This window comes from Cebidichthys violaceus, unplaced genomic scaffold (genome assembly GCF_023349555.1).
Source record: "Cebidichthys violaceus isolate CVI_PGR_0920_01 unplaced genomic scaffold, fCebVio1.0.p SCAF_19, whole genome shotgun sequence".
NCBI lineage: Eukaryota > Metazoa > Chordata > Actinopteri > Perciformes > Stichaeidae > Cebidichthys > Cebidichthys violaceus.
Genome location: NW_027176361.1, coordinates 6,060,175 through 6,087,047, shown reverse-complemented (window position 1 = coordinate 6,087,047; position 26,873 = coordinate 6,060,175). Strand labels below are relative to the sequence as shown.

General features: G+C 41.7%; 1 protein-coding gene across 1 annotated transcript in view; it reads left to right on the top strand.

Annotated features, from left to right (window-relative positions):
- The window catches only part of LOC137874604 (phospholipid-transporting ATPase ABCA1-like), a 133,540-nt gene that overhangs the window by 102,380 nt on the left and 4,287 nt on the right, over nt 1-26,873 (top strand). The window contains exons 41-49 of the mRNA XM_068713375.1: nt 2-131; nt 557-677; nt 5,571-5,633; nt 7,133-7,239; nt 8,360-8,501; nt 9,183-9,317; nt 11,145-11,248; nt 12,475-12,567; nt 22,119-22,362. Of these exons, the coding sequence (XP_068569476.1) occupies nt 2-131; nt 557-677; nt 5,571-5,633; nt 7,133-7,239; nt 8,360-8,501; nt 9,183-9,317; nt 11,145-11,248; nt 12,475-12,567; nt 22,119-22,362 (1,139 nt within the window). The remainder of the gene's footprint in view (nt 1; nt 132-556; nt 678-5,570; nt 5,634-7,132; nt 7,240-8,359; nt 8,502-9,182; nt 9,318-11,144; nt 11,249-12,474; nt 12,568-22,118; nt 22,363-26,873) is intronic.

Below are 26,873 nucleotides of genomic sequence, written 5' to 3'. Positions count from 1 at the left end.
GGGGAAGACCGTTTCAAGGACCCACTCAGCTGGGATATGGTGGGAAAGAACCTTTGCGCCATGTCCATCCAGGGAGCTGTCATGTTTGCCCTCACAATCCTCATCCAGTACAAGTTCTTCTGCAAACCGAGGTAAGAGTAGCTGTCAAAATCTGTTATTTCAGATTACAGTAGTTCAAAACTGCCCGAGGAAAGTTCCTTACACTGCACTCATGTTTCTTTGTTGTAGTTCCATGTTTTCAGTGAAATGAAACGGTCTCTCCCTCACCCTATTCTCTCTAATTTGAATTACTATTGGACTTCATATTCATGTGATATAAAACATCTGCTGCACTGTGAATCTGTTTGGAAAATACAACACGACTTTTGTTTTAGTGTTTACTTACTCCAAAAGTGAGGTTGCCATGGAAACCAATGCCCGTGGCTTCCACTATTTGTGAAAATTGCTGAGATTGTTTCATGGAGCTTGAACTTTGACCGAGATAATTTGTCATGCGAGGTCATGTTCATTTTAATGAATGGTGTTATGCCCACTGTGGTTGACTTCTTTCTGCCAGGCTTATTTCAGGAAAGTCATCACCTGCAGAGGAGGAGGATGTCGATGTTGCTCGGGAACGCAAGCGCTTGCATGAAGGCAAGGCCCAGAAAGACCTTCTGAGGATCTGCGACCTCACTAAGGTATTGTGCTGGTATTGCCCTGATTGTAGTGCATAGTTCCCACTTTGTTATTCAGTCATTGATTTCGTTTTTTGATCAGACATCTTTATTATTATTTTTTTAAATCCAACACAGACAGACAAAGCTTAATCCTTCAGGCCATCAGGATGGTGAACTTTACCCTTTGACTTCTGTCCTTGGCCTTGTTTTGCCCTTTGTGAACTTTTTGTTCTGCCCTGGAATTTTGCATATTTGCTCTAGAGCGTGTACAGTCTTGTGATATATGTACATTTACATTTTTTATATACCAGAAAATTCAACAGCCCACCTCCACACGTTTCTTTTATCTTCTCTTTCCATTTTATCCTTTCTGTTTATTTTTCATTCTTACTTTTACTCTTGTTTTAATTTAAATTTTTAATAACAAATACTCGCTCGCGCAGTATGCCTCTTTGCTTTTCACTGCACATATTTTATGAGCATGACAAACAACACAGTGTTATTTTTCTCCTGTAATTAACTTCTCTGTTCAGCTCTTATTTTGTTATTTTCTGACATAATACAGTCGTAACCTACACTATTCAGTGCACTGCTTAAATGGCCGTAATCCACTTTATCTGTGCATGTGAATTTTGGGAGTCGTTTTGAAGGTTTTTATTTTCCTTGCACCTGCATAATTCAGTTTGCAAGGCAAATGAGAAAGACATATTGCAACTCTGCAGCTGTGAACATTCACACACATCATGAGTGGGCATCAGAACTAAACAAGATTGCATTTTAGGGGTGTAAAGGTCCGCACTCGTATACAGCTCTGGCCCTTCCCACATCGCAGCAGGTGAAGTCAAGCGCGGCGTGATGGTGCGTGCCTCAACACAGCCGAGATTAACGCTTCATCCATCGGCAGATGTTTCCTCCCTGCGGGCGGCATGGCAGCAGGAAGTGTCACCACAGCAGTCTGCTTCGCAGCTCCAGTGCCGACAGCTGGACGATCTAACAGCCTTTTGCTTCTTACTACCCTTCTTCGCTCCTCGACTCCCTCGGTCTCCGCGGTCTCACTATACTTAATCTTTCACTCGTCGCTCACGGACACAGACGTGCTCCACACTCCCTAGGGTAATTACCGAACAAACGCTGGGTAAATCAGTTGGATGGGTAATGTCTTATAAAACATCTCGCAAGGTGAATCCGTGTGGTGCGGAATGTTCCTTTAGCAGCAAAAACTTGTCGAGAGAACTTTTTAATGTTCTGAAAACACTAAAATCTCCTCTGTAAATACAGCTCAAAACGGTGCCGAAATGTTAAGAACTAGATTTGATTGTGCTTGTCTGCTGTTAACAAGCAGCCATTGTTCATACACACCTTGATTTTTCACTGAGATGAGACTCAGTGGCCCGTCATCACACAGAAACAGCAGTACAGTGGCAGAAGGCATCAGGATTCTTCCTGCAGTGCCCTCATTGACTCCCACCACAGCTGTGCCCCATCCATTTGGGATGGAGATAACAAATTGATCAATGAGCGCATGGCTTTGGTGGCCATGTGCCACAGGCTGAGCCCTGTCATAAATCTGAGCATGCCTCTGAAGCGATCGACAGCCCATCAATCATGTGTCAGATTCCTGCTCCTCCCCTTCCTTTTCCTGCTGCTCTAAACAGGAGCATTTTGCAAGGCGCCCCACCTGCTAGCCTCCCCTCAGCTGCTGCATTAGCGCCGGCACTGTAATCGATGGAGACTGTAATGGAAGTGTGTCCGTCTGTGAGCATTTTCCAGGCCCAGCGCTGTCGCTTTAACCTTCCACTCACTCCCTAAGTTGACAGAAGTAGTTTTACAGTACCTTGTGACAGCTGTGGTGTCACAAGGGTGATGAGTTGCACCTTGGAATACTTCAAGTATACTTGAAGTATTCCAAGGTGCAACTGATTATATTTACTCTGGGCATATAAAAGGTTTGGATGAGACTCGTTTGACAAGCGCTGTGTGTTGTATGGTGACATAAAGGCTGCCTTTGTGGGACAAAATATGTATATATGATCCGTTAAAAAAAACAACGTTTACAGTCAATTTTTTACAGTTAATTTTTTCTTAATTTTTCTTAATTTTCAGAAATTATATTTTTTAAATATTTCATCATAATATTTTATTTATTTGTTCTCTTATTTGTGATGTTTACTTTCTCACAAATATCTCATTTGTATTCTGTGCATGTTTTCATTTTAATCCCTTATCACAATATTAACTTCAAAGAGTAGGAATTATGTAATCTAGTGAGAGAGAGAGAAAAAAGAAGGGTTAGAATAAATAGTTCAAAGTAGTGGTTGAAATACAAGTGAAACTAGTGGAAACTTGACCAAAGTCATTGGAATAAAGAGAAAAAAAAGACGATCTCAGTGAAAACATTGTCGTTTTAAGCATCACTTTGTTTTGTATAAATATGACAATATCAACTTTTATACAATTACTCGTGTTAAATGGGATCCGGTTTAAACTCAGTGAGAAGGAAAATGGAACATGGCAGGTGGTGTTTGTGAAGGGGTACATGAGCTAATCCTGTAGGGCTGTGGGGGTACGTCAGCCAAAAAAAAGTTGTATACACACCTTACACTGCTGTGAATGAATAGACCTTGGAGGGTTCTTTTTGAATAAAGCAGTGTCAGTGTTTAAAGCTTGTGATTTTCTAACATAAATCTATATTTTAGGTTTCAAAAACTGCCGCCATCACATCCTCTCAACTGTCTCATCTGATTAGACGTCAGCCCGCTTATCATGACAGCTGCTGTGGTGCTCGAGTCAGAGGGGAATTATCCTTTAATTGCCTTCCTCCATACATGTATATGCTGCTTTGATGTGGCTTTAGCACTGCAAACTGTCACTAAAAAGTAGTACGCGTAATCCAGGTTGATAAGTACTGAGTGCAGCTGCCAGATGGCACTGAAAGAATGGTGGATCTATGCAACTCCTGCTTTTATCTAATGCGTTTGATGTGCCAACTGTGCAATAAATGCAATGTCATTGTTTGTCAGGTTTGAAGTGGTAGCTCTGAATTTACTTTTGCCCGGTAGCATTCTGAATGGTTCTGAGTGTTTTTAATGGTGGATCATATTTGGTCTAAAGATTCCATACAGGAAATGTATCCTTCATACTTGGAAGGGTATGTTGTCACTTTTCCTGTTTTAACATTCACCGTTTGAGTGTCTGACACTCACATACAGTACAGGCTTGTAAACACGCATAGCACTCATCGAGAAACAGCCAACAGTAGTCACTCTTTCATAACCCAAAGGGGCACAGTGCTGTCCTTGATTTAGAATTTTAAATGTCTTGACTGTCACAGTCAGCAACAACAACAAAGGCCTTGTCTTGTCTTGTCTTGTCTTTTCGCGCTAGAGTAAGACAACGCTGCTTTCAAACCACTTTAAAAACATGTCAAACCCTAACATACTGGTAGTCTTGGATGTGGAAAAATACCTCGTGCACTAAATACCTCGTTTTGTTGAATGTTCGACTGCTGAATTTTTCTTAAGATTCAAAAAAAAAGAAAAATGTAAAAAATCATGTTCTCTTCAAGTGGGAGTTTCTTTACCACCTCTGGTGGGAATTTTTTTTTGGATGATGCAGACTGGAATGCAAATGTGCATGGATGAGGCTGGTCAGCGGGGGAGGATGTGGATGCTGCATGGAAAGTGTTCATGTGTGATGCGGTACAACATCAATCACCTTCTCGTTTCCAGTGCCGCTACATGATCTTAGCAGGATACTGACTTACAATCAGAATGTGAGAAGTTTTGTTTGTTTTCCCCTGAGAGATGGGATTCTGCATCCCATGTGGTCTAGTTTTCTTTTTTTTTAGCAATGGTAGGAGTTTTAGGGATGGCAATGTTGATCCGTCTGACCGTCTTTCCGTTTGGTTAATGTCAATTGGATTACAATGGAACTTGGTTTACATATTCATGGTCACTAGACGCTGTGTCTTAATGACTGATGTGATTTATTAACTTTTCATGTACTGTAGCAACACCAACAGCTCAAAATGACTTTAATGTATAACAGGATATCTTTAAAGCTAAAAGTCCCATCAGCCTCTTGTTTTTTGTGATTGATGCTAACATAGCATGCTAATATGCTCATGTTATCTTGACATTACAAGGTTGATAACAATATGTTAAATGTATTAGTTATCATAGCTGCAATTTTCAATATTTTCATATAGATAAAGGGTGCAATATGCAGAGTGTTTTGGCTTCACTGCCCATAACTTTGTTTTGTTTTTACGCTCAGCAGCGACAGGCAACTGTTTAAGTTTAACATCCCGACCTTACACTATCCCTGGTTTGGCTATAGACTTATAGCTTGTGTAATAGATTTCTCAAAGTACTTTTCAGCTTAAGGACAACATTCCTTTTCACCAATGTCATCTCTGTATATTGACACCACTAAATGCAGCTGCAGTAAAGCTGGTGTCCATACGTAGAATATTGGGAGACTTGTGAGTGTGCTGAAGGTTATTGAGGGTACTGAAGTGGTACTCAAAGTGGAGACAGATTTCCTCATGAATACTGTCATGCAGTCACAAATACTAATGTTCATGTCCTCCTCTTCTCCCCTCTTGTGGGAGTGTCTAACTTTCTTTTTTTTTTTTTTTTACTACCTTTTCCCATCTGGATGGCTCTAAATGTTGCAAATGATCCCTTCTTGATCATTTCTTTTCCTCCACTTTCTCTATCTCTCTCCCTTCTGCTTTTCCCACCTGCTCCTTCCATCTCTGCTCTTCCCCGCTGCTCTGGGCTATCGCTCCATATTTCGTCATGCTATCCTCTCTGTTGTCTTCTTCACTGTCTGCTCCCCACCCGTCCCTGCCCCCTGCCTTCTCTTTCTCTGGCTGGCTGGTTGATTCATTTTATTGTCTGCTCCCTGCAGGTATACTCTCGGAAGAGCACCCCTGCTGTGGACAGGCTATGTGTGGGAGTACCTGCTGCAGAGGTGAGCCAAATGCTGCTGAATCACACCTCTTCATGCCTATAGTCTGTTTGATTTTTGTCCACGTAAGACGACTTTCTAGCTCCTAAACATTTGATTCATTTTCAAAATTCACCAGCAACAAATCAGTACAATTTGAAATGATAATATTTACAAAATGTTGACCCGAGAGCAGGGAGCAATGCAGATATACTCTGTCTGGGCTTTGATTTACAGTTTTCCAGTTATTGCTTGAAGATTTGAATTGTTTTTTGGCTCTGTCTTGCCTTATACTGAGTCGAATCGAAATATCTTCCAAATGCTGCTCAGAGAAGGCGTTAGGAGAAACACTAATCTCCTTATCGGGCTTGTTTTCTGCCATTGTGTTACTGCCAAGCATGTGTGTGCTAAAAACGCACAAGCAGGCTCGTAGAAGAGCATTGCCAGAGCAACGGAGTCTATCAAGCGAAGGAATGAGGACCCAGTGACGTTTAGTTCAGAGCACTGCCAAATTAGCAGTGGGAAACTACATCCACCAAATACAACAAAGTCAACTTTTACACCGTTTTTGACTGCGGAACCTTTGTGTGAAATTGACGTACGGTCAATGTAAAGCATCCTTACTGATTATGACATGTTATACATTACACATAGCCATACACACACACACACACACACACACACACACACACACACACACACACACACACACACACACTGTACCACTGGAAGCTTCATTTAAGCATAATCTCAAATGCTGACAGGCAGTCGTGCTCGTTGGGCTTTCCGGCGGTATCAATCCTCCCGGCCACTGTTTGCTCAAAGCCCAATGTAAATGCCAGTGGAATATTGTGATTCACAGGGCTCTACTGATCACACACTGCATTGCCATGCATTATTTACGTCAAGCTTAGTCCTCGGCTATGCATTCACAGGCACAGGTCACAAACAAGCAGGGATCAATGAATGACAGAAATCAAATATTTATGCCGAAGCCAGAGCACCTAAGGCGGGTCACATGACCGCGGGGCTGCGTAGAGACAACTTCCTGCCGCATTCCCTCCAGAGGGAAGTAAAAATCAGCAGTATCAGGGAGAAAAGATAGAGAGAGAGGATAGTGTTTGTTGTTGATATTTACAGAGGCAGGAAGAAATGCTGTTGTGGGTGGGCTGTTTTGTTTTTTTTACAGTATTAATTCCTCTGTGCCTGCCATGTTGATTTAGTGTGTTGTTTTGTTTGTGTACAGGAATCAGGACATCAATTTGTTATTTCTGCTAAACATTGAACCACTCATGCATCCTCTATCAATTGTAGTTTCAATTATTCTGTATGTTGTGAACAAATATTGACAGTATATAGATATACTTCATTAAAGGTGTTAATGGGTAGTATTTATTCAAAAGAAAACTCATCTACATACAGAGTATTTGAAATGTCATCCAGCACCATTGTCTGCTGTCTGTTTCCTAATGAGGCCTGTATCTACAAAGCACCGTGTGAAGTCTCCCCATTGTCTCCGTCAGTGTTTCGGCTTGCTGGGAATCAACGGGGCTGGGAAAACCACCACGTTCAAGATGCTGACAGGAGACATCCCAGTCTCCAGTGGAGAGGCCTTCCTAAATGGATACAGGTGAGGCGCTAACTCCCACTAGCGCACCAAGTAACTCATCATAATTAGCCACCCAAGATGGCTGCTCATATGGGGATCGAACAGAGGTGGGGTTTTTTATAGCTCACACCCTTTCTTAGCTTCTCTTGTTCTGCGTAACTCGGCTTTCTATTCCTCCCTCTTCTCTCTCTCATTCTCGCGCTTTGTTTTTTTTTTTCTTGCTGGTTTTGATATCTTTCATACATTTTGCCATCTCTGCCTTTTCAACTTCGGTTCTCTCATGTCATCTCACTGCGATATTCTCAGAAATGCTGAAAACTCTGCTCTCGCTTTCGTTCTGCCTCTTGCACATATTTCATTCCTTTTCACATCCTCGCCCTGTACCTTGCTGTGTTTCTGTCTCTGCCTTACAGAGTCAGTCATAAGAAATCTTTGTACATGCCAAGAAAAAAACACACCTTGACACCAGCAATATGAGAGTCAAGCACTTGAGCGAAGGGAGGCTTGCTCTTCCTTATTTTTAGGAAGAAACAACTGTGTTTTCTTTGCCTCGGCCTGCATCTCTAAGGCTGCACATCCGAGCATGGCTGTGTGTAGGCTGCGGTTGGTTTTGCGTCACAACGGTTGCTAGTTGTTCATTTATACATCTGGTAATTGACTTTGTGTTCAACAAAGAAAGAGAGCTGAATAAAGCAAGGCCTAACACAACGGTGTTAATGTTGATGAATGTGGGTAACGGAGATCAGAGAAAAATCCAGAGACCTTTAGGGGAAACAAAAACTGAAAAGAGTGAAAAACAGATGTGAGTACGCCCACTCTTCTGTTCGCAGCTTTCTGTGCATTGGCAAAATGATCGGCGGAAGAGAAGAAGCAGCATCTTTTCGATGGAAGTTGCTGCTCTCCTGACAACTGTCTCTCTTATCACAAGGAATAGTTCCTCTCCATCTCCTCACCACCTGGTGTGTCACTGTCTGTAGAATGCAGAAGACAAAAGCTTGCCGGTATAACGTTGGCAGTCTCACTGTATATTTTAAATCATACTCTCTGTCTTGCGAAGGCATTTAATATAACCTTTGGATCTGTGATCTCAAACACTAATGACATCCATGGTCAAATCTCTTAATTATATTCTCTTCCCCAGCATACGGACAGAAATGAGGGACGTGCACCAGAACATGGGCTATTGTCCCCAGTTTGATGCTATTAATGACCTGCTGACCGGACGGGAGCATCTCGAGTTTTACGCCAGGTTACGAGGGGTACCGGAAAAAGAGGTCACCATGGTAACCATTGCATCCTTTCATACCTCTAGTCCTTGCACATTTGAAACTGTCTAAGGCATTGTTCTACTAATGGCTGGTGCTGTGAAGCCCTATGTTTTTAAAAGAACTAGAAAATATAGAATCGTACATATTTCAGAAAAAACTTCCAGAATGTTTTTTGTTATATTTTTACCATAAAAATGCTTGAACTAGAATACATGTAGGGCGAGCTGATGTCAAAGTGATAGAAAACCTCAATGGGAGAAGCCATACATAATGAAAAATGGCCGGTGGTGGAAAAGCAGCAGCTGTGGGTTATGGCTCTACATTATTCACCATGCCCAGTGGTGTGGCCGGCCCTATGCGCCCTCCCTGCACTCCTTTCGCACCGCCCTCTTCTACAACACGAAGATCAAAAGAGGAATAGGCTGGCGGCGACCATAGGCCTCAGACCCGGCGCCAGGGCTTTGATCTCGTAGCAGCACTGCAAAGGGACCCAATTCTGCCCTGCTAGCACAACTCTTAATTTGACCGTGATTGTGATGGGCTTTTTTTTTTTTTTGGTGACAATTCTTGATCCAAATTCAGCCCTTGTGTAGTCACATTTGTATGATCAGTAAACAGAAAGGTCTGTTTCTGTATATGAACACTCTTCTAGACACCATTATAGGTTTGATCACTTGGATTTCTCTCCTGAAAAAGGTGGCCGAGTGGGGGATCCAGAAATTGGGGCTGGTCAAATATTCCAGCAAGTCGGCAGGAACCTACAGTGGTGGGAACAAACGCAAACTTTCTACAGCGATGGCCCTGATCGGTTGTCCTCAAGTCATTTTCCTGGTGAGATACATCTTCATTGATGTGTTGTACATGGTGTAAAATGGGATACTCAGCTGATTTATGTAGACTTAAAAGTGTAATACTTTAAATTAATATTGATGCTGTGCAGATGTTTAGAGAATCAATTATGTTTCTCTTAACAAGCACACAAAGACTGGACTTGCAGTAAGAAGATGCTGGAGAACAGGAATTCGGGATAATGTCAGAAATGAGTAGTAAAAAAACAAGTTGTGGATCAATCTGGTAACTCCTTCCTGAATATCCCCAAGGATTACAAGTACATTACTTGTGGAGTAAAAGGATGTATTTTTTAGGGGTCACTCACTGGTCATCTTTTAATTATTTATTTTCAAGAGAGAACCAATTAAAAAACGCAGAGCACACAGAACAGTATTTGCACGTATTAAATTCCTATTCATCAGGACTTAAACTGAGGGCAAAAGCCTTTTCTCACTGATGGAAGATTAATGAAGGCGTGACTCAGAATATGCTGCATCACATGCCTTCGATTAAGCAGCTTTAATGTGCATTAGGAAGTTATGTCCGTGTAGTTATGAGGGAGAAACTTACCGACCTTAAATCTCTCCACGGGGTTCCCTGTAATCAACGTACACATTTTCATCAAGGGTTTTTGCAATTTCTCTTTGTTATCCCATGTCCCACCATGTCCCAAACCAATACATTTTAATATTATTCCATGTGCACAGATATCTTGCAATATGCCACATTGTTGCTGTTGGATTTGCTACCTGTAAACTGTAATAAATGCTTTTTTGATTTGCGTGATTCAAAGTAACCAATCAGATTATGCTGCTAATAGCAATTTTAGTCAGGTAATGAGTAATCCATAATGAATTACATTTACAGAATAATCTTTCCAGCCATGTCTCCTTTTTGGCTCAGTGCTAGCCTATCGGGCTGCACTATTCCAAACCGACTTATTTACTCGCCTGAGCCAGGCCAGTCTTCGCTTTGAGGCGGTGGGATAATGTGTTGTCTGTGTCAGTTTCAGTATTGTGTGCTAGCCCAGGGAGTCGAGGCGGCCTTGAGGCCGTGCCACGCAGGGTTTGCACAGGGACACATTGGGCACGGTGATGGAAATACCCCACGGGATTTGTAGGATTCTGCTAGTGACAGAGAACCAGGCCTGGAACGAAACCAGCCAATGGACTGAGTACTGTCACTCTCTAATCATGCATGGACAGACTAGCCCTGAGGAAAAAGAAGCAGCAAGTCACCGAGACTGTGTGTGTGTGTGTGTGTGTGTGTGTGTGTGTGTGTGTGTGTGTGTGTGTGTGTGTGTTGTGTGTGTTGTGTGTTATGTTGGAGAGTGCTTCAGGATGTGTCTCCATAATGTGTACATGGGTATACTCACAATTCTCCCAGACTTTACCTGGGAATGTCTGGTTTTATATGTGTATTGTTCATCACACTTCTATCTCTTACCTGTGTGTATGTAAACACACACAGTGTGTGTCTTATTAATGTGTTGGGTCAGAACGAGCTGCCAGAACAGCTTCAGTACACCTTGGCTTACATTGGACAAGTCTGTGGGCCTTCACTGGACAAATTGAACACCATTCTTCTTTAAAAAAGTTTCCTCTTTTGATGTTTTGTTGATGGTGTTGGACAGCGCTGTCTTACACTTCTAAAAATCCATAATTTTTCAGCTGGGTTGAGATGTGATAGCTGCTTTATGTTGCTTATTGGTGCCAACTATGTATCTCCACACATCTATTCAGGTGTTTCTGTTCCCGTCTTTATGTCTGTTCAAACACGCTTGTTTTAAAATGATCCGTTAAAGTAAAGAGTTTACATTGATTCCAGGATGAACCAACAACTGGGATGGACCCCAAAGCCCGGCGCTTCCTGTGGGACTGCATCCTAAGCGTCATCAAAGAGGGACGATCAGTCATTCTCACATCACACAGGTGCAACGTCACTCTGAATCTACTGGTTTTCTCTGATGGATTCACACTTCCCCCGCAAAGATAAAAGGAAAATATTTAGATTCTTCACCAGGGATGGCAGAGCAACCGAGCCATAAAATGAACGTGATCTGCAAATATTGTAGTTAGAATTGATTAAGTTACACTTTAGTTGTTTCCTGTGTGGCAGTCAATGTTGCCTGCCAGAAACATACTGGCTGCTATAAAGCTTTCATGAAGCATGAGGGCATATTGACTGACTGGAGCTTTTTTCCCCTCCATGAGAAGAGAATCTGTCAATATCCTTGCTGGAGTCTTTTCATTATCCAAGACTTCCTGGAGCAAAGTTTGTCCCAATTTCTTGCACAGTGTTGGCCAGTTTTTGGCACGATTTAGAGTGAGGAGAAAAAGATGAAATGCCTAATTTTTTGTGGACCTTAAAACTTGATGGCCCTAGTCGATATGGAAGATTTAACAATTACCTTGCCTATTCATTTTACTATTTCCCAATTTGCCGAGGTTTTTTAATCATTTGTGCCCCTAGCAGTGCACATAAATAATCTCTGTTGTTGTCTATTTATTTTATTTCATGTTTTCCCTTCATGGAGAAATGAAAGCATTTGTTGTCCTCCAAGGCAATGTGGCTGAGCCGCATCCAATCGTCCATGGCATGACCAGGTGGTTGTGTTTTGTTAAGTGGCAGATTCACCAGGTTTTACAAAGTCATAATCCTAATTGGACCATTCTTCAGAAAGGCTTCACAGGTTTTGCCTCAACTACAAATGACTCCTGCTCCAGCCCATAGCCGAAAGAGAAAAAATGAGATAAGAAGAACTACAGATGGTCCCTTCCTATTCGTCTAATTACCAAATTTGTCGTCCATTTAAGGTGTCAAAGTAGACATGTAAAAATGCTCTAATCCAAACTTCAACTGTAAATTAGAAGAAAGGGTCTCAGTGAATCAGTAGAGATATTCTTCAGCAAAGTAATGTGAGATGACACAGTCTAAAATTGATTGAGTTCCACCCTTTTTAATAAACCATCTGCGATAAACATATAACATTTTAGAGTTCGAATGAGGACAGATATTACAAAAATCGATGAAAGACCCCCGTCATACTAAGAAGACCAGTTTTAAGACGTTATTGTCTTTCATCTGGTAAGCAGGAAACTCGAGCGTCTCATATTCTTGCTGCTTCTCAATAATAATACCCCTCTTCTTTCAATAGCATGGAGGAGTGTGAAGCACTGTGCACACGCATGGCCATCATGGTCAATGGTCGCTTCAAATGCCTCGGAAGCATCCAGCATCTGAAGAGCAGGTAAGCGTCCTTCTTTTACGCCTGGGTTTGTTACACCAAGCAGAATAAAAAATTAAAAAAATCTTTGAAGCCCATTGAATTGAGATGAAAGAAATCTCTGTGTCAGACTGAGGTGTTCTTTTATTTATACTGTATATAAGGCCATGTATATTAGTAATAAAAAGAAAATGACTCATGGTTTTTCATTGAAGAAGAAGGAAATAATGCATTTTCTTCTTTCATCATGTATTACTGCAGCTGAGAAGGACTCTATGGGAGAGACACAAAGAATGTAGCAAAAAGTCGAACCTCGCGTTAACTTCACAATGTCATTGTTATTAAAGGAATACTTCAACATTTTTAATATATACAGATTTGCTTTCTTGCCTAGCAGGAACAAATTGGCTTATCTTAGAATAAAGACTGAAAACTGCTTGCCTGGCATGTTTTTACACTTTGGTTTTGTATGGATTAACCTCTTTTACGCCATCCCTATTTACCATACACCCATTTTTGTATTTTTTAGGAGGAGACAGGGGATCTTTAGGGGGAGGCATATGCCACATAGAAGTGGTGTACATCATCTGAATGTTGGGAACCTGAAGATTCATTTTATGGTTCACACTTCTGTTCTGGAAATTGCTTAGAAATCTCCTTATTGTCAATATACATAGAAAAGACATGCACCCTCTTAATGCCCTGGATATGTAGTTTGTGGTTGTAAAGTTTCATGAGGCTGTTATTATCCTAGAGTTCACAATAGTTTTAAAAAACATTTTATTTTAGTGACGTCAAGTTTCAAAAATGAGTCTTACAACATTGACATGGCTACTATGGAGACTAACATCATCACACATGAATGCTTCAGCTTTCCAGTCACGCCCAATGTATGCAATTAGAATTGTTTAGGGATCTCAGTATGCAGAAACCATTTTTTGAATTTGCAAAATAACGCAATTATATTGCATTAAAAAAAAAAAACATGGCATGGTTCTTGTCTCAAACTGCATAGGATTAGCATGAAGTTAGCATGTCTGTCCTATCTTGCGGTAAGAGGTCAAAGGACCCCTGTGAGTTTGGCAATGCCAGTTTTTCCCTCACCAAAATTCCATCTTACTTCAGAGTTACTTATTTCGCCTCATTTTTCACCAAGCTAGCATGACATGGTTTTTAAAGCTCTACAACTAAGCCTGCTATACAGCCTCTGAAGGTCCACAAGGAGTAGAATAGGTGAAGCAAACTCGATATAATGTGTTTAGATCAACTGCTTTAGAGGTTCAGGTAGGCAGATCGTTTTTACCTTTGGATAGAGCCAGGCTAGTTTTCAGTCTTTATGCTAAGCCAAGCTCACCAGCTGCTTGCTCTAGGTTCATATTGTACAGACATGATAATGACATCAATCCTCGCATCTCACTATCACTCCTAAGACAAATTATTAATGTATTTCCCAAAACAATTATTTGTATATAAATAGTATATACAACTCCAGTTTCTACATATGATTTAGAGGTTCGGTGGCTATGTAATGATACTGTATTCATTTGTTTTGCTTCCCATGAAGCTTTGTCTTAATAATCCCACATATACTATATGCCCCATATATTTTGGTGCACTTTTCGCGGAGACTCATCAACATGATTGTATTGATTTTACATGAAAAGATCCATATATGAGGCAGACAGTCAGGTCTGTGGGCCTCAGGTTAGTGTCCCAAGTCTTTATCTCAATTTCACATGCATTTCTCTACAGACCCATAAATTCTATTTCCACCATCCCTGTCATTATGCACCTCCTTAATAGGCTTTGTGCATGTCTCTTAATGGGTTTTGTTACGTTTCCATAACAGATATCCGCTGCCCCTAACTCGTAGCACTCGGGCCTCCTCTCTGATATTCATCTGACATTTCCCAAGGCCAGCACTTATGTCCCGGGCCCTGCATGTAGCAGTGAGACCGATCCATTACCTTAGGTACAGTCTGGTGACATTATTACCACTCCATTGTGCGATCTTGTAAGAGGAAGGACATTCCACACACGCACAAGAGCTACACACACACAACAGGAAGATGTGGTGGCAATCGTTGGGGGGGAGAGAAAGATCAATACACCTGGGATGAGGGGAGGAGCAGACCATTCTTAAAATTGTGCCGGGGATTAGGGGAAACGCCTGGAACAACAAGGGTATTTCACATCAAAAGCATTAATGTCATATCACTGAACACTGTCTCCCTTTGGAGAGAGAAGAGGTAGATTTGTGGATGGGGCTAAAAAAGAGTGAGATGGAGGGACATTTGAGAGGCGAAGGGCTAAAGTGGGAGAGCGATGTACCAATCGGTCCGTCCCAGATGTTAGGGTAATTGACAGATCCGCTGTGTCAATTACATCCTGTCTGTAGAGGGGAAGAGCAGGGTGGTGTAAATAATTTACGTAGCATGCAGGAGGTATAGGATAGGTAAGAGCCATTGGAGCGAGGGGGGAGGGAAGAAGCAGCGAACAAGGGAAGAGAACTTAGGGGTAATACATGTCCTACTTCACTTAACATGCTATCGGGTAAAAGGGAATCACACTTCACAAGACAGTGAGAGGAAGCCAGATAAGCATGACGTCGACATAGATTTTTGCCGTGCTTATTTTAGATCTCACACGGACAATTTACACGCTGCTGAAATGCTATCGCTCAGTTCTTGCCACGCAGTGAATAATTTCTAATTAAGCGTCCCTATCTCCTCAGCGCTTGGTGTAATTAATGTTTCATGAGGTGTGGGACCCTGTTAATGACTGAAAAGGCAATTAAGGGCCGTCTTCCGTTTGTTTTCTTTTCTCGTCACTATCCCGCCACATGTTTGTGCTGCCATGTTGCCCCTCCGTCACACAGACACACACACACACACACACACACGACTGGTTCAGCACGTAATCCACCATCATTGAAGTCGTTGTGAGCCTCATCAATCCAGCTTTGCAGGGTAAAACACTGAACATTTTGTGTTTGTCCTCACATCTGACTCCATGATGTGAGATGTGAGGGGCTGCTTCTCACAAATGCACAAGCTGTTGCCAGCTTGCAGATGGGAAGAGTTCCATCAGACAGCAGGGGTTGAAGTAGAGAGGGGAAGCACTCCGATGGAGGCAGGTGGTGTTCGCCATCGTCACATGGCGTGAGCGGTTGACCTGCGAGGCTGGGGGGTGCCGCTTCTTCCCCCTGCCCCCAACGTCTCCATCTCTTTCATCACAGGCCCCTGAAAGGAGTGCAGAATCTCACCGCGGGGGAAGCTCTCACATTTTGACCCCCTATTGCTCACTCTCCCACATTCGCAGCCCTCACTCCCCCGATCGCCTCCTCTCCTTCAAAAACCTCTCACCATATTACCCTTATTTATTCCTCCCTCTGCTACTCTCAGGTGGCAAGGCTTCCAACCCAGCCATCCAAGTGCTTGTTAGTGCTGCCCCCTTTAGTTCAGTGGTGACCCTGTCTTTATCACTGAGGTGCCCTTCTGCTACTTTAACAACCCCGCCTCTGCATATCAATCACGCCCCAAATGAGCCCAAATAGTCCATTTAAACTGCTGAAGAGGTGGTCAGCATGTGAGAGGGGCTGAAGAATTGGGCTGGGCGGTGAATTCTGAACATCAGGGCGGCCATTTTAAAAAGCCCCTTCATTGTCGTCCTCCACGGCTGTTAAAAACATCCTCCTCCGTCCCTCAACTCAATCACACTTCTAGGAATTTATGAAAGGCTGACAGAGAAGGGGGGAAATAAATAAGTAAAAGAAATGTGCGAGAGGCTGTAAATAGTGCTTTAGTACAGCAGTGTGCTGGTATGAAAGCTCCCAGGTGTTAAGTAAACCCAAATGAAGTGGAGGAACCAATAAAAGCAGCTTCAAAGATCCCCTATAATCTTGTCAGTTAGAAAGGACACCCGCTAGCCGATGCCGGATTTTTCACTGATTGATATCATTCATATCCCCTCTTCATAAAGTACCTGCAGTAAGCACACACCACAGCTTGGAGTCTTATTTTCTCCTTCCTTAAAGCACGTCATGATATAAAAGTGGAGGGTAAAAGTGCCTTAAGTGCATTAAGGTAATGTGGTGTGGGCACTGGAGAGTTTTTACAAGAGTGGTGTCTAAAAGTTTGGATCAATCCCCCGAAGTTGACGTTGAGAAGTCCAATAAACTCTTTCCCACTCGCTCTGCATCAGCTCTGCAGGTCTGCCATTAACTAAATAGTTTATGGCTTTTAAGTGTGTGTCACCGGCGGAGATGGATGACAAAATAATTCTCTTTACGGTTTATGATGCATCAGCAAAGTAGGTGTAATTAAGACTGCTAGAACATTGACATACACAGATGGTGCACTGTATACTGTATATGTACTGTACATATCTGAGAGCTGTCCATATATATGTGTGTGTGTGTGTGTGTGTGTGTGTGTGTGTGTGTGTGTGTGTGTGTATGTATAGTATATGTGTATATACTGTATATATAATATCCTTGATACCTGGTGAGAATAGTTTCTGTGTAGGCATCAGTTGCATCATAGCTTATGTTTGTGCTAACAAGCAAGGCAAGCTTGCATAAACTGCTACATGGCTGGAGGCCTTTTTATTGGGTGACCTATTCATGTTTGAAAATCCTGTATTAGTAATTGCACAGGGCACATGATGGCCTTCATGTGAAATTACTTTTAATTAAACTGTCACTTCTGAAAACTACCAGGAGGGACAGCTTTAACTGTTTTACAATAATCTTCACTCAAGGTCCAATCTACCTTTTATCTGAAATGGTCAACTGCATCTAACTACTACTACTACTACTACTACTACTTTTGCAAAACTACTATCCTAGGTCAAAGTCAATGAATGAATGAAGTTACATTCTATGTCACTTCTCACATTGAAACCTCATGATTACTTGAAGGCCCTGATTTAAAGCACACACTCCAACCACAATGATAACTTACACTGAAAACTCCAACTTGTTCCATTGCCATAGGCTCCCGGTTAGCAAGCACATGACCATCAATGGTTTTCACACATTCATTTTAGATGAAACAAAGCTACAATAACAACTCTCTGATTGGACAAAGATCACCTATCCATTCATCCACCCAACTGTCCTCACACTTCCTGCGGAGCCTCTGCCTAGAGCTCTGTTTGCTGCCCCTCCAGGAACTGAGGAAGTTTTTTGGATGACTTCCTGCCTGATCAAAGCGTCGGAACACCCAAGCCACGCCGTGACCTCTTGCCCGACGTCCGCCCTCCCCCTGCGGACACAAATACAAGGTTTGGCAGTGGCGAGGGTGACCTTTCTCGACTTGGCTAGATGAAGGAAGGCAGCAGAATTATTTTCTGCCTGTCTTGCCCTTATCTGTGTCTGGCTGTTGTTTGTTTTAAATTACATGGAAGAACGACTTTCCAGAAGACCAGGGTGGAGGAGAGGGTTGAGGCAGAATAATGAAAATGAAGGAGAGAGCTGCAGCGCAGCTATTACAGTGTCTCTGCCATGCTGTGTTGAGCTGCTGTATCATTTCCCTAATGTAAAACAATATGAAGGGATTAGTTGTGACAATGTGGTGCAGCAATGACATAATCCATTCATTATTTCCTCTTTGCTATATTCAACCCCAAATTGCAAATATCTTGCTTTTAGCTTTCAAATCACCAGTCGCCAACTAAAAGCTTATTAATTGTTTCAAGCTTGCTGCACTATTGTTTAAAGATATCTACGCCTAACTTTCCTTACACAGGCAGAGTTTATTTGAGGAGAGAAAAGACAGGCAGCGTATCAAAGATGAAAGATCTTGTTTTGTTTTGAATACAGAGGCAGAATAAAAATGATGAATAAAAAAGAAAGATATTTTCTCCAAAGTGCTGCCTGAAGCCCCTGTGTAGCTGCAGACAGAGAAGAAAGGTAGGCATAAAAATAAGGTAGGCGTGAAGAAAGAATGAGGGAAAGCTAATTGATCAGCCCTTTTACTTTCACTGAGGAGCAGCATTTCATTACTCTCGTACTCCCCAAACCATATCGCCAACCCTTTAGCCACAATGCATCCTGGCCTTATTGGATTTTTGCAAAAATGTTTTTTCATCTTGGCTGAGCTTGGCAGTCCTTGGACAAAGCACATTTCCTGAGCCGGCAGCTATAATAAACACAAGAGGATTATGGTCATAGTCTTGATTGGATGATGAATTAAGCTTGATGTGTGAGGGTGGCTTCGATGTGTTGGTGGTGGTGTCTGATTACAGACTGTGGAGTCGTATAAAAATCATCAAAAGTGATGTGGCTGCGTCCTGGATAAACATTTACCTCATGGAATATGGTGTGTGCAAATCAAAGCCGACAAGCAAGTTGTGACATACTTTCTTGTTGTGACAGTCCAGCCACGGTGATTTTTGACATAGTGGAAGCAGCCATGCATTATTGAAAATAGTCATCTGTATTATTACATTTATTTTTGTAGCCCAGTTATTCACAGTACTGTCCCATTTACCCAATGCTGTTGATTGAATGGTGTAAAGCACAGACTTTGCAGTGGTTTTATTATGAATGAATGGTGTGATAGCAAGACGCTAATGCCTGTCTGTCTCATGTCCACAGCTCCGTCAGCATATATAAGATTCACGCATCTTCATTTAGCATAAAGAGCACAAAGATATTTTTGCACACATTGATTTGAAAAAAATAAAATAATAATTCTTTGACTTTTTACACTTACAGGACTCTCAATTTCACACAGGACTACTCTGTACCTTACAAAGCCAATTTGGGCTCAAAATGTACAGAATTTTAATCGGAGATTTATTCAAAGAAAAATTCTAAATTAGTCTTTTGGACCTTGCCAAGAAAGATTTTAAATTTTTTTCCACTATAAATGGCAAATGAGCATATTACTTTAACAAGTCCTACTGTGTAATATTCCTAATTATTTGCCTTTATGCCTAATTTTATTGGCAAATATGAATCATTTTGAATAGGATGGAATGTAGTCAAAAAAATAACAATGTAAAGAGTTTGAATTTCAACTGAAGGGAGCTTCTTAAAGAAGGACAAAGCAGTGCTACTATGGTATAATTGTTTTGTGCTATAATACCAGAGTTGCAGAGACCCCTGCTTCTCTGATAGTAATCCTGCTTTTCCATTTGCACTTTGAGATGATGAAGCTCTAAGTACACAATGAACGCCCCGCAAAAGAACAGTATTTCATAGAAAGGCAGAGAGCAGGGCTCAGGTCAGTGTGGAGTATAATTTGGAATGGTTGAAGGGCTGTCTATAGGGCAGCTGCTTAATGAAGTGCTAACATGCTGATGCATGCAGGGCACCCATAGTTCTATCCGCATGATGTGTGCTAAATAATGCTTCTCCGAGGTTCATGGGGATGCTTTTGATCACCCGTGGTGTGCCGCCCCTTAAGAGATCAGAGTGCAAGCGCAATTCTCAGATCCTCCCTTTATAGTAGGCTTGATGCCGGCGTGGTTGTGGATAGCATGCCATTTGGTCAGCTGCATCATGAAATGTGAAGAAATCACTGCTGCATATTGTCTGCATTTTCATGTTTCATTTCCCCCTCGCCAATCTAAATGTGTGTATATTTAAACAATGTTATTTTTGTTTTGAACATTTCCTTACCTGTGGTATAAGACCACAACGCCTACAAACACCAAATCTCTAGATTTATGTCACACTACCTCTGACATCGGGTACAAGATGTAGTCTGGCTTGTCCAATCGTAATACAGGAAGATTCCAGTGAAGCCGGGTTCAGACCTGCCAGTCAATGTTGCTTTGGCAGGATTCTAAGAGCAGCATTAAAAAGACGCTCATGCATTCTTAATGAAAATTAATATTAGATAAGCATTCCCATATACAATTCATGCAAAGTTACACTATTCTTGCTCTGTGCCTCTTCAACTTCAAGCAGCCATGTTTAACTAAAGGGACTCTGCTATCCATGGGGTCCATTCATTGTACTTCTCAGTACCAGCGCAGAGCCTCACTTCCACTCTCACTCCCTTAGGGATTGCGTAGGCCTGCAGTTTAGTCACCATATCTCTAATTGCCATTAAGGGAGCCTCTGACTTTCGTTGCTTGTTGCTCTGTACTAGCCCACAATGGACATTTCCATGAGTAAATCCAACATTAGGGAATTAATTAGGCAGAAAACAATGGGTCATAAGAGTGCCAACGACAGAATAACAAGGCATAGAGTCTTATTTGGAACTCACCAGACGTTGCATACAACTGGGAAGATGCAGAATGCTAATTAGCTTTAGAGCTTAGCTGTGGCATATTTTCATCTGTGACAATATTTTATGTCCGGGAATATTGTTCATGTTATAAAGCTCTACCAGAGCGTGTTGACACATTTTCAAAACTGCGGCTGCCTTTATATCCTCTCTGCATTACTTATCATATACCACCAATGATGTAGGAGTTTTTGTTAAAGATTCCTCAGACAGTTAGCTTTTTTTTTTTCAGCGTTTTCATAGATTGTCGGCCAAGAGGCAAAAGAAACAAAGACAGAGGATTCGGAATCTTATTTGGGATGTAATCTCTTAGGATAGTGCCCGTCAAACTTGCATTATGGATGTAGCTACCTTGCTAGATCTGTCTGTGTAGCGACCTCAAGTAATTCATTAGGTGTCAGAAGAAGCTAAGTGGCTACCGTGCCTAATTAATTGTTTAATTAACTGACCAAAAAAATATGTTTTAGAATCAGTTCTTTCAATCGTGTAAAGGCGTCTTCACTAATGTACACTCTTAAAAGCAATTCATGTCTCTTTTGGCTGTTTTGCTTGACTCAAATTGATGCTTTCTTTGACATTTGGTTCAGGCGATTGTGTTGTAACCTTTTATTACTTGAAAAAGTTAAAAAGTTGATCCGTGTCTTGGCAGCGTCGATGCACCGTTGAAGTCTAGCTGCTTTTGCTTTGAGGTGCTTGTGGCTCACCTGCTCCTCCAACTCACCACATCCAGAGAATATGAGACCAATTATATTTTGTCATCTTTTTTGCTTCCCGTCCCGTCTCGTCTCTTCCTTCCAGTGCACCTCGTTATTATTCATCACCATGCCGTGATCACAGAAGAGAAGAAAAGTTCATTATTTAGATGACCATTCGAGAGCAATTTGCCACTGGCATGGCATGTATGTTATTGCAGTTGCAGAAAGCGTAACCTGATGTCTTGCTTTTGTGTCCTTACAGGACAAACATGTCTGTCAAAGATTTTTTATTAAAAAATAACAAAAAAAAATTGTTAAAAAGTGCTTTATACTCAATTCAAGGAGGAATTCATTTTTCACAATCTGGGTTATTACAACTACTAGCAGCAGCACTGATTTAGATTTTCTGTGGAGGGTCAGATAAAAACACAACTCTTACTTGCAGGACAAAGATGTTCCCTTCATGTAACCGCTGTAAAGATTACTTTCCACTTTCAGAGTTGCATTCTGTAGCCAACATTGACCTTCCTGATCATAACTACCAAATATTCATTCATTGAATGCACAGAATGTTGACCCTTTGAGTGGCAGCCCCTAGTGATGCATACGGGCTAACTGCGGCTTCTTGTTCTAGGTTTGGTGACGGCTACACGGTGATTGTGAGGGTTGGTGGCTCTCCTCCTGCATTGAAGCCAGTCGAGGACTTCGTCCAGCAGTCCTTCCTGGGCAGCGTCCTGAAGGAGAAGCATCACAACACGCTGCAGTATCACTTCCCGTACACACAGGGAGCTTTGGCCAACATCTTCAGCCAGTTCACCAGCCATCAGCAGAGGCTGGGTGTGGAGGACTACTCTGTGTCCCAGACCACGCTCGATCAGGTAAGGCCCCAAAACAAAAGAAATGTGACAATGGCTCAGCTTTAAGTTAGACATGTGGAGTCTACCCATATACTTCCTCAACTGACCGATGTAAGTGAAAGGACGATAGACAGCCCATTGATGCATGTAAATGTACAGACTGAGATACATGTCTGCTTATTATGGAGAAATTGCATGAAGATGGTAATATGCCCCGGGTCTCCATTCTCTCTGCATCAAATTCACCCATGTCATTTCTAGAGGTGATATACTGTTCCTTTGATCAGTAATCCATAGTATCATTCCATTGTTAGTACTATAGAAAGCCGCCAATACATTTATTCATCGACCATCGTCATCACTACCATCAGAAACTGTTGCAATATATTTACAAAACATGCTAATAAGGCTCTACCCACACGGAGTCCATGCTTTTTCGTCTTTTGTACACATGCTTTGCACAGTTGTGGCTATGCATTGGGGACCTGGCAGGCTCTGAAAAGAACAAAAGGAGCAAAAACAAGCCATGCACTTGATTATTTTCAAAGGCTTGTTCACAGCAAAGACTTGTTGACACATTTTCCTTTACCTAAATGTACTGTAATGGATTATTCTTGATAGAAAAACATTGTTTTTTGCTGATTTCAGCTTGTTCAGTAGCAGGGGATGCACAATTACACTCCAAATTTCACTTCTGACATGGGCAAAATTTAGACTGTAGAGTATCTGTGGCCATGTTCATTGTAGCACTGTAATTCTGTGGAGTGCCAGCTCAGTTTAACACATCATTAGAGCAAGTGTCACTGCCTGCAGCATTTTAAGTGCTCTCAGTTAATGCAAGTCTGCTCAGTTCAGGATAAGATTTAAGATCTATCATTGCCTACGCTTTGTCCTCTCCCATTTAGGCTGTCAGACTGACCAATGAGGACTACACTGAGTTTGTGTAGCCAAGCTAGTTCAGCCGCCAGGTCCCAGTATTGATCAAGAATCTGGACTGAGGTTTTTTTATATATATATATATATATATATATATATATATATATATATATATATATATCTATATAAAAAGCTCCCCCAGCCAGTTCCTGTTTTTTAAAATTCCAGTCCAAGTGCACTAGCCAGACCCCCTGATTGGTGAGATAAACTGAGCCCTGGCAGGTTACAGGCTGGCTTCACCTTGTGTTTTCCAAATGGCCCCAGGGACCTGATGCAATCAGCCACTCAGAGGCAAGTGTGTCTGGTCTTGCAAGCCCGCCATTAGCTCAGCAGCAGAAGACCAGGTGGGAGATGACCTCTGAAGGGTCCAGCCAGTTCTTGGTCCACTCCACCATGGGGGAGGGGAAGGCTGTTCATGGATTTAAAAACAAAATTCATCCGTGCAATTATTTGCGCTGTGGCAGTGTTAAATCAAATTATGTGATATAAAGAATTCTAGGAATGTTAAGCATTTCATTATCAACTTGATCTCCCTGCGGAGAACCCCGAATTCAATATAAAACCATCTTTTGTAGCATTATTTAAGTAGAATATGCCCTTCGGGGGGTAATTAGCCCACCACTAAGAAATGAAGAGGGGATTGATTGGATAAGCTAAATGCTTTAACTTAGCCCGGTTTGCAGTCAGGTTGGTTTCTTTGTTAGGATTTTTAACAGAACTCTGCTTTTACTTCACAGATCATTGGTGTGTTTAGCTGTACTACCGCCGCCAACCTTGTGCAATTTTTGTTTTAACTCGCCCCACATTCTGCACTGGTCAATATTTACCAGATAAGAGGTAGTCAATAAATCATACTTTGACCAGGAGGTCACGTTATTAAAACACATAGGGGAGGACTGGAGAACCTGTGGAGACCCAGACTGTCACCTTTCAGCTGGTGATTTATAGAGAGGAGCCTTGACCTATAGTAAAACACAAGACTTGCACTACAATTAATATTGATCCACACAGCCTGCAGCTCAGGCATTAACACTGATGGCCAAGACAGTGCAGAGCAGATGGAGCATTTGAACGGAAAATGTGACTTTCTAAACTGTTTTAGGAGCAGATTGTGTGGTAGGACTGTGAAGTTTTTGAATGTGGACAATAGTCCACATTCAAAAACCTGGCCACTATTGCACCACTGAAGCAGATGACCTTTTAGTTACATTTTATATGTGGTCTTAATTATCACTATTCTCTGTATTCTTATATTGAGCTCAATTTTTATTTAACCTCAATAGCATTTTATTTTCATTACACACTATATGATAATACGACTTTAAAGTCACCTGACCTCTTAAGAAGCACTTATACCCTTTATGAACATGAACATGTGGATGACATGTATGTAGGAACAGCCATATTACATTCTGCAAGAGCTCCTTTGATACACAGGAGAGGTTTATTGGTTGATTTGCGTCCTTTCCCTCCTCTGTTCTGCCTCAACAGGCATCAAATAAGCAACCAAATGTTCCCTCTGCAATGTAATTAATGCCTGCATCCATCTGTTATTAAGGAAATGCCACTCAACAGCACTGGTGCATGACGTTCAGGTCATGAGTGGTTGGCTAAATACAGAAAGTGGACATTATGAGGAAAGTCGCAACACAAGGCAAGGAATGAATTAACCATGGTTGCATTTTTTTTAAGCGCTTTTTTCAACCATATTAGGATTCTTAAAACTTAAATACAAACAGTACTTAGGAATTCTATCGCAAATCTATACAGCCTTGACTGTGAATATGAAATGCTTTGTATGCCTCAGCACATCAAGCCAATATCAGCCAGTGGCAGGGTCAGAGGCCGAGAGAGATGGGTGGAGGCTGTGTTTGTTGCTACTGTCATTCTTATCCTCTAACTCATTCTCCCCTGATAAGATGCCTTGACAACTGTGACCTTGATACACACTGCCGATGTTCCGACATCACACACACAGCAGCATACTTTAGCCTCAGGCGTTCTGCAGGCATAGCTTGTTCCTCCATTACAAGGTAGTCTGCTGTTTTCACTTTTCATGCAACCAACTAGCCAGCAGCTCCACGAGCTACGAGGTCAAGAAGCTTTACATATGTAGGTACCACATTACATTTAAGTGGAACAAACAGTATTTGTATTTGTCTGGGGGGGGGGGGGGGGGGGGGACATTTTGCTAAAAGCTTTGGAAGTTCAGTACATGAAGTGGCAAAAACCTGTTTTACATTGGAGTGAGCAAAGGACCATAATCTGTGCATTACGGATTCTGAATGGAAGCACCAAAGTGGATTTCCATGAAATCCCTAGTTTAAACAATCTGTCTCCTTAGTGAAAACTGGGTCTGAATAGTGAAAGAGCAGAATTTGCAACCGCTCATTCCTACCACCAAGCAGCACTTGAGCAAGGCCTTTAACTCCCAACTGCTCCAGCTGGGCGGCACAATTGCGCCACACAGCAAGCGGGCTCCGGGTTCGAACCTGTTGGCCGGCTCTTCTGTGTGGAGTTTTTCACATTGACTCCCTATGGGTTTTCTCTGGGTTCTCCGGCTCCTCCCTTCAGTCCAAAGACATACAGGTTAGGTCAATTGTTTACTCTGAATTGCCGGTAGGTGTGAATGGCTGTCTGTCTCTGTGTGTCAGCCCCCGGTGCCCTGCTTTTGCCCTGTGTTAGCTGGAATGTGGCTCCAGCCCCCCCTCGACCATGAATAGGATAAGTGGTTACAGATAATGGATGCTTCAGCTGTCTGCAAGGCTTTGTCTGCACTGGGTTGCTTCCAAGAGTGACTTTGGAGCAGTGTTTTCCAGGAAACAAGTATGTGTGCTCCGTAAACTTATCCTGGATGGAATAAAATAAAATAGAAAAACTTGCAGACAGAGAAACTTACTCACTTTCTTAAACTTAAACTTTTCAGCTGTAACAATACCAGAACCATAAAGGCAAGGCTGTGAGCAGGACTTCATGTCTGATGGTCAATTCTAAATAGTAACACTTATTACTGCCATGCACCCAAGATGTACTTTACATATTATATTAAAAATATGTAATATGTAAAAGATCTGCCTACAGTACCTTTATTCAGTACACAGATATGAATTGTAATGGTAGTTTTAGTGGGAGCTAAGCTAAGTTAATTGTGGCTCAAGGTCCATACTTAATGCACATGAGAGTGAGATTGATCTTATCTGAACAAATACACGTTTCTCAACATGTCTGACTATTTTTTAAAGGTATATATATATATATATATATATATATATATATATATATATATATATATATATATATATATATAGCCTACAAGAGCAATTGAAATGCCTCTTGTCCACATCCCAAGATGAGATATTACACAACAGTGACAACTGCAATACATCAGAGTAATAGGCAAACCTGTTCCTTTGTTCAAAAAACAGAATTTTCTAAGTTTAGACTTTTCCTCTTTATCGTTAACATTAAAATTTAAGGGAACCGATTACATGAATTGGCTAATTAAAAACAGAAGCTTCAAAGGCTGACAGGATAGATCTTTCTTACTTGTCTTAATTAGCGGAGCCTCTCAAAAACAAAAGCCTGAAAGGACACTA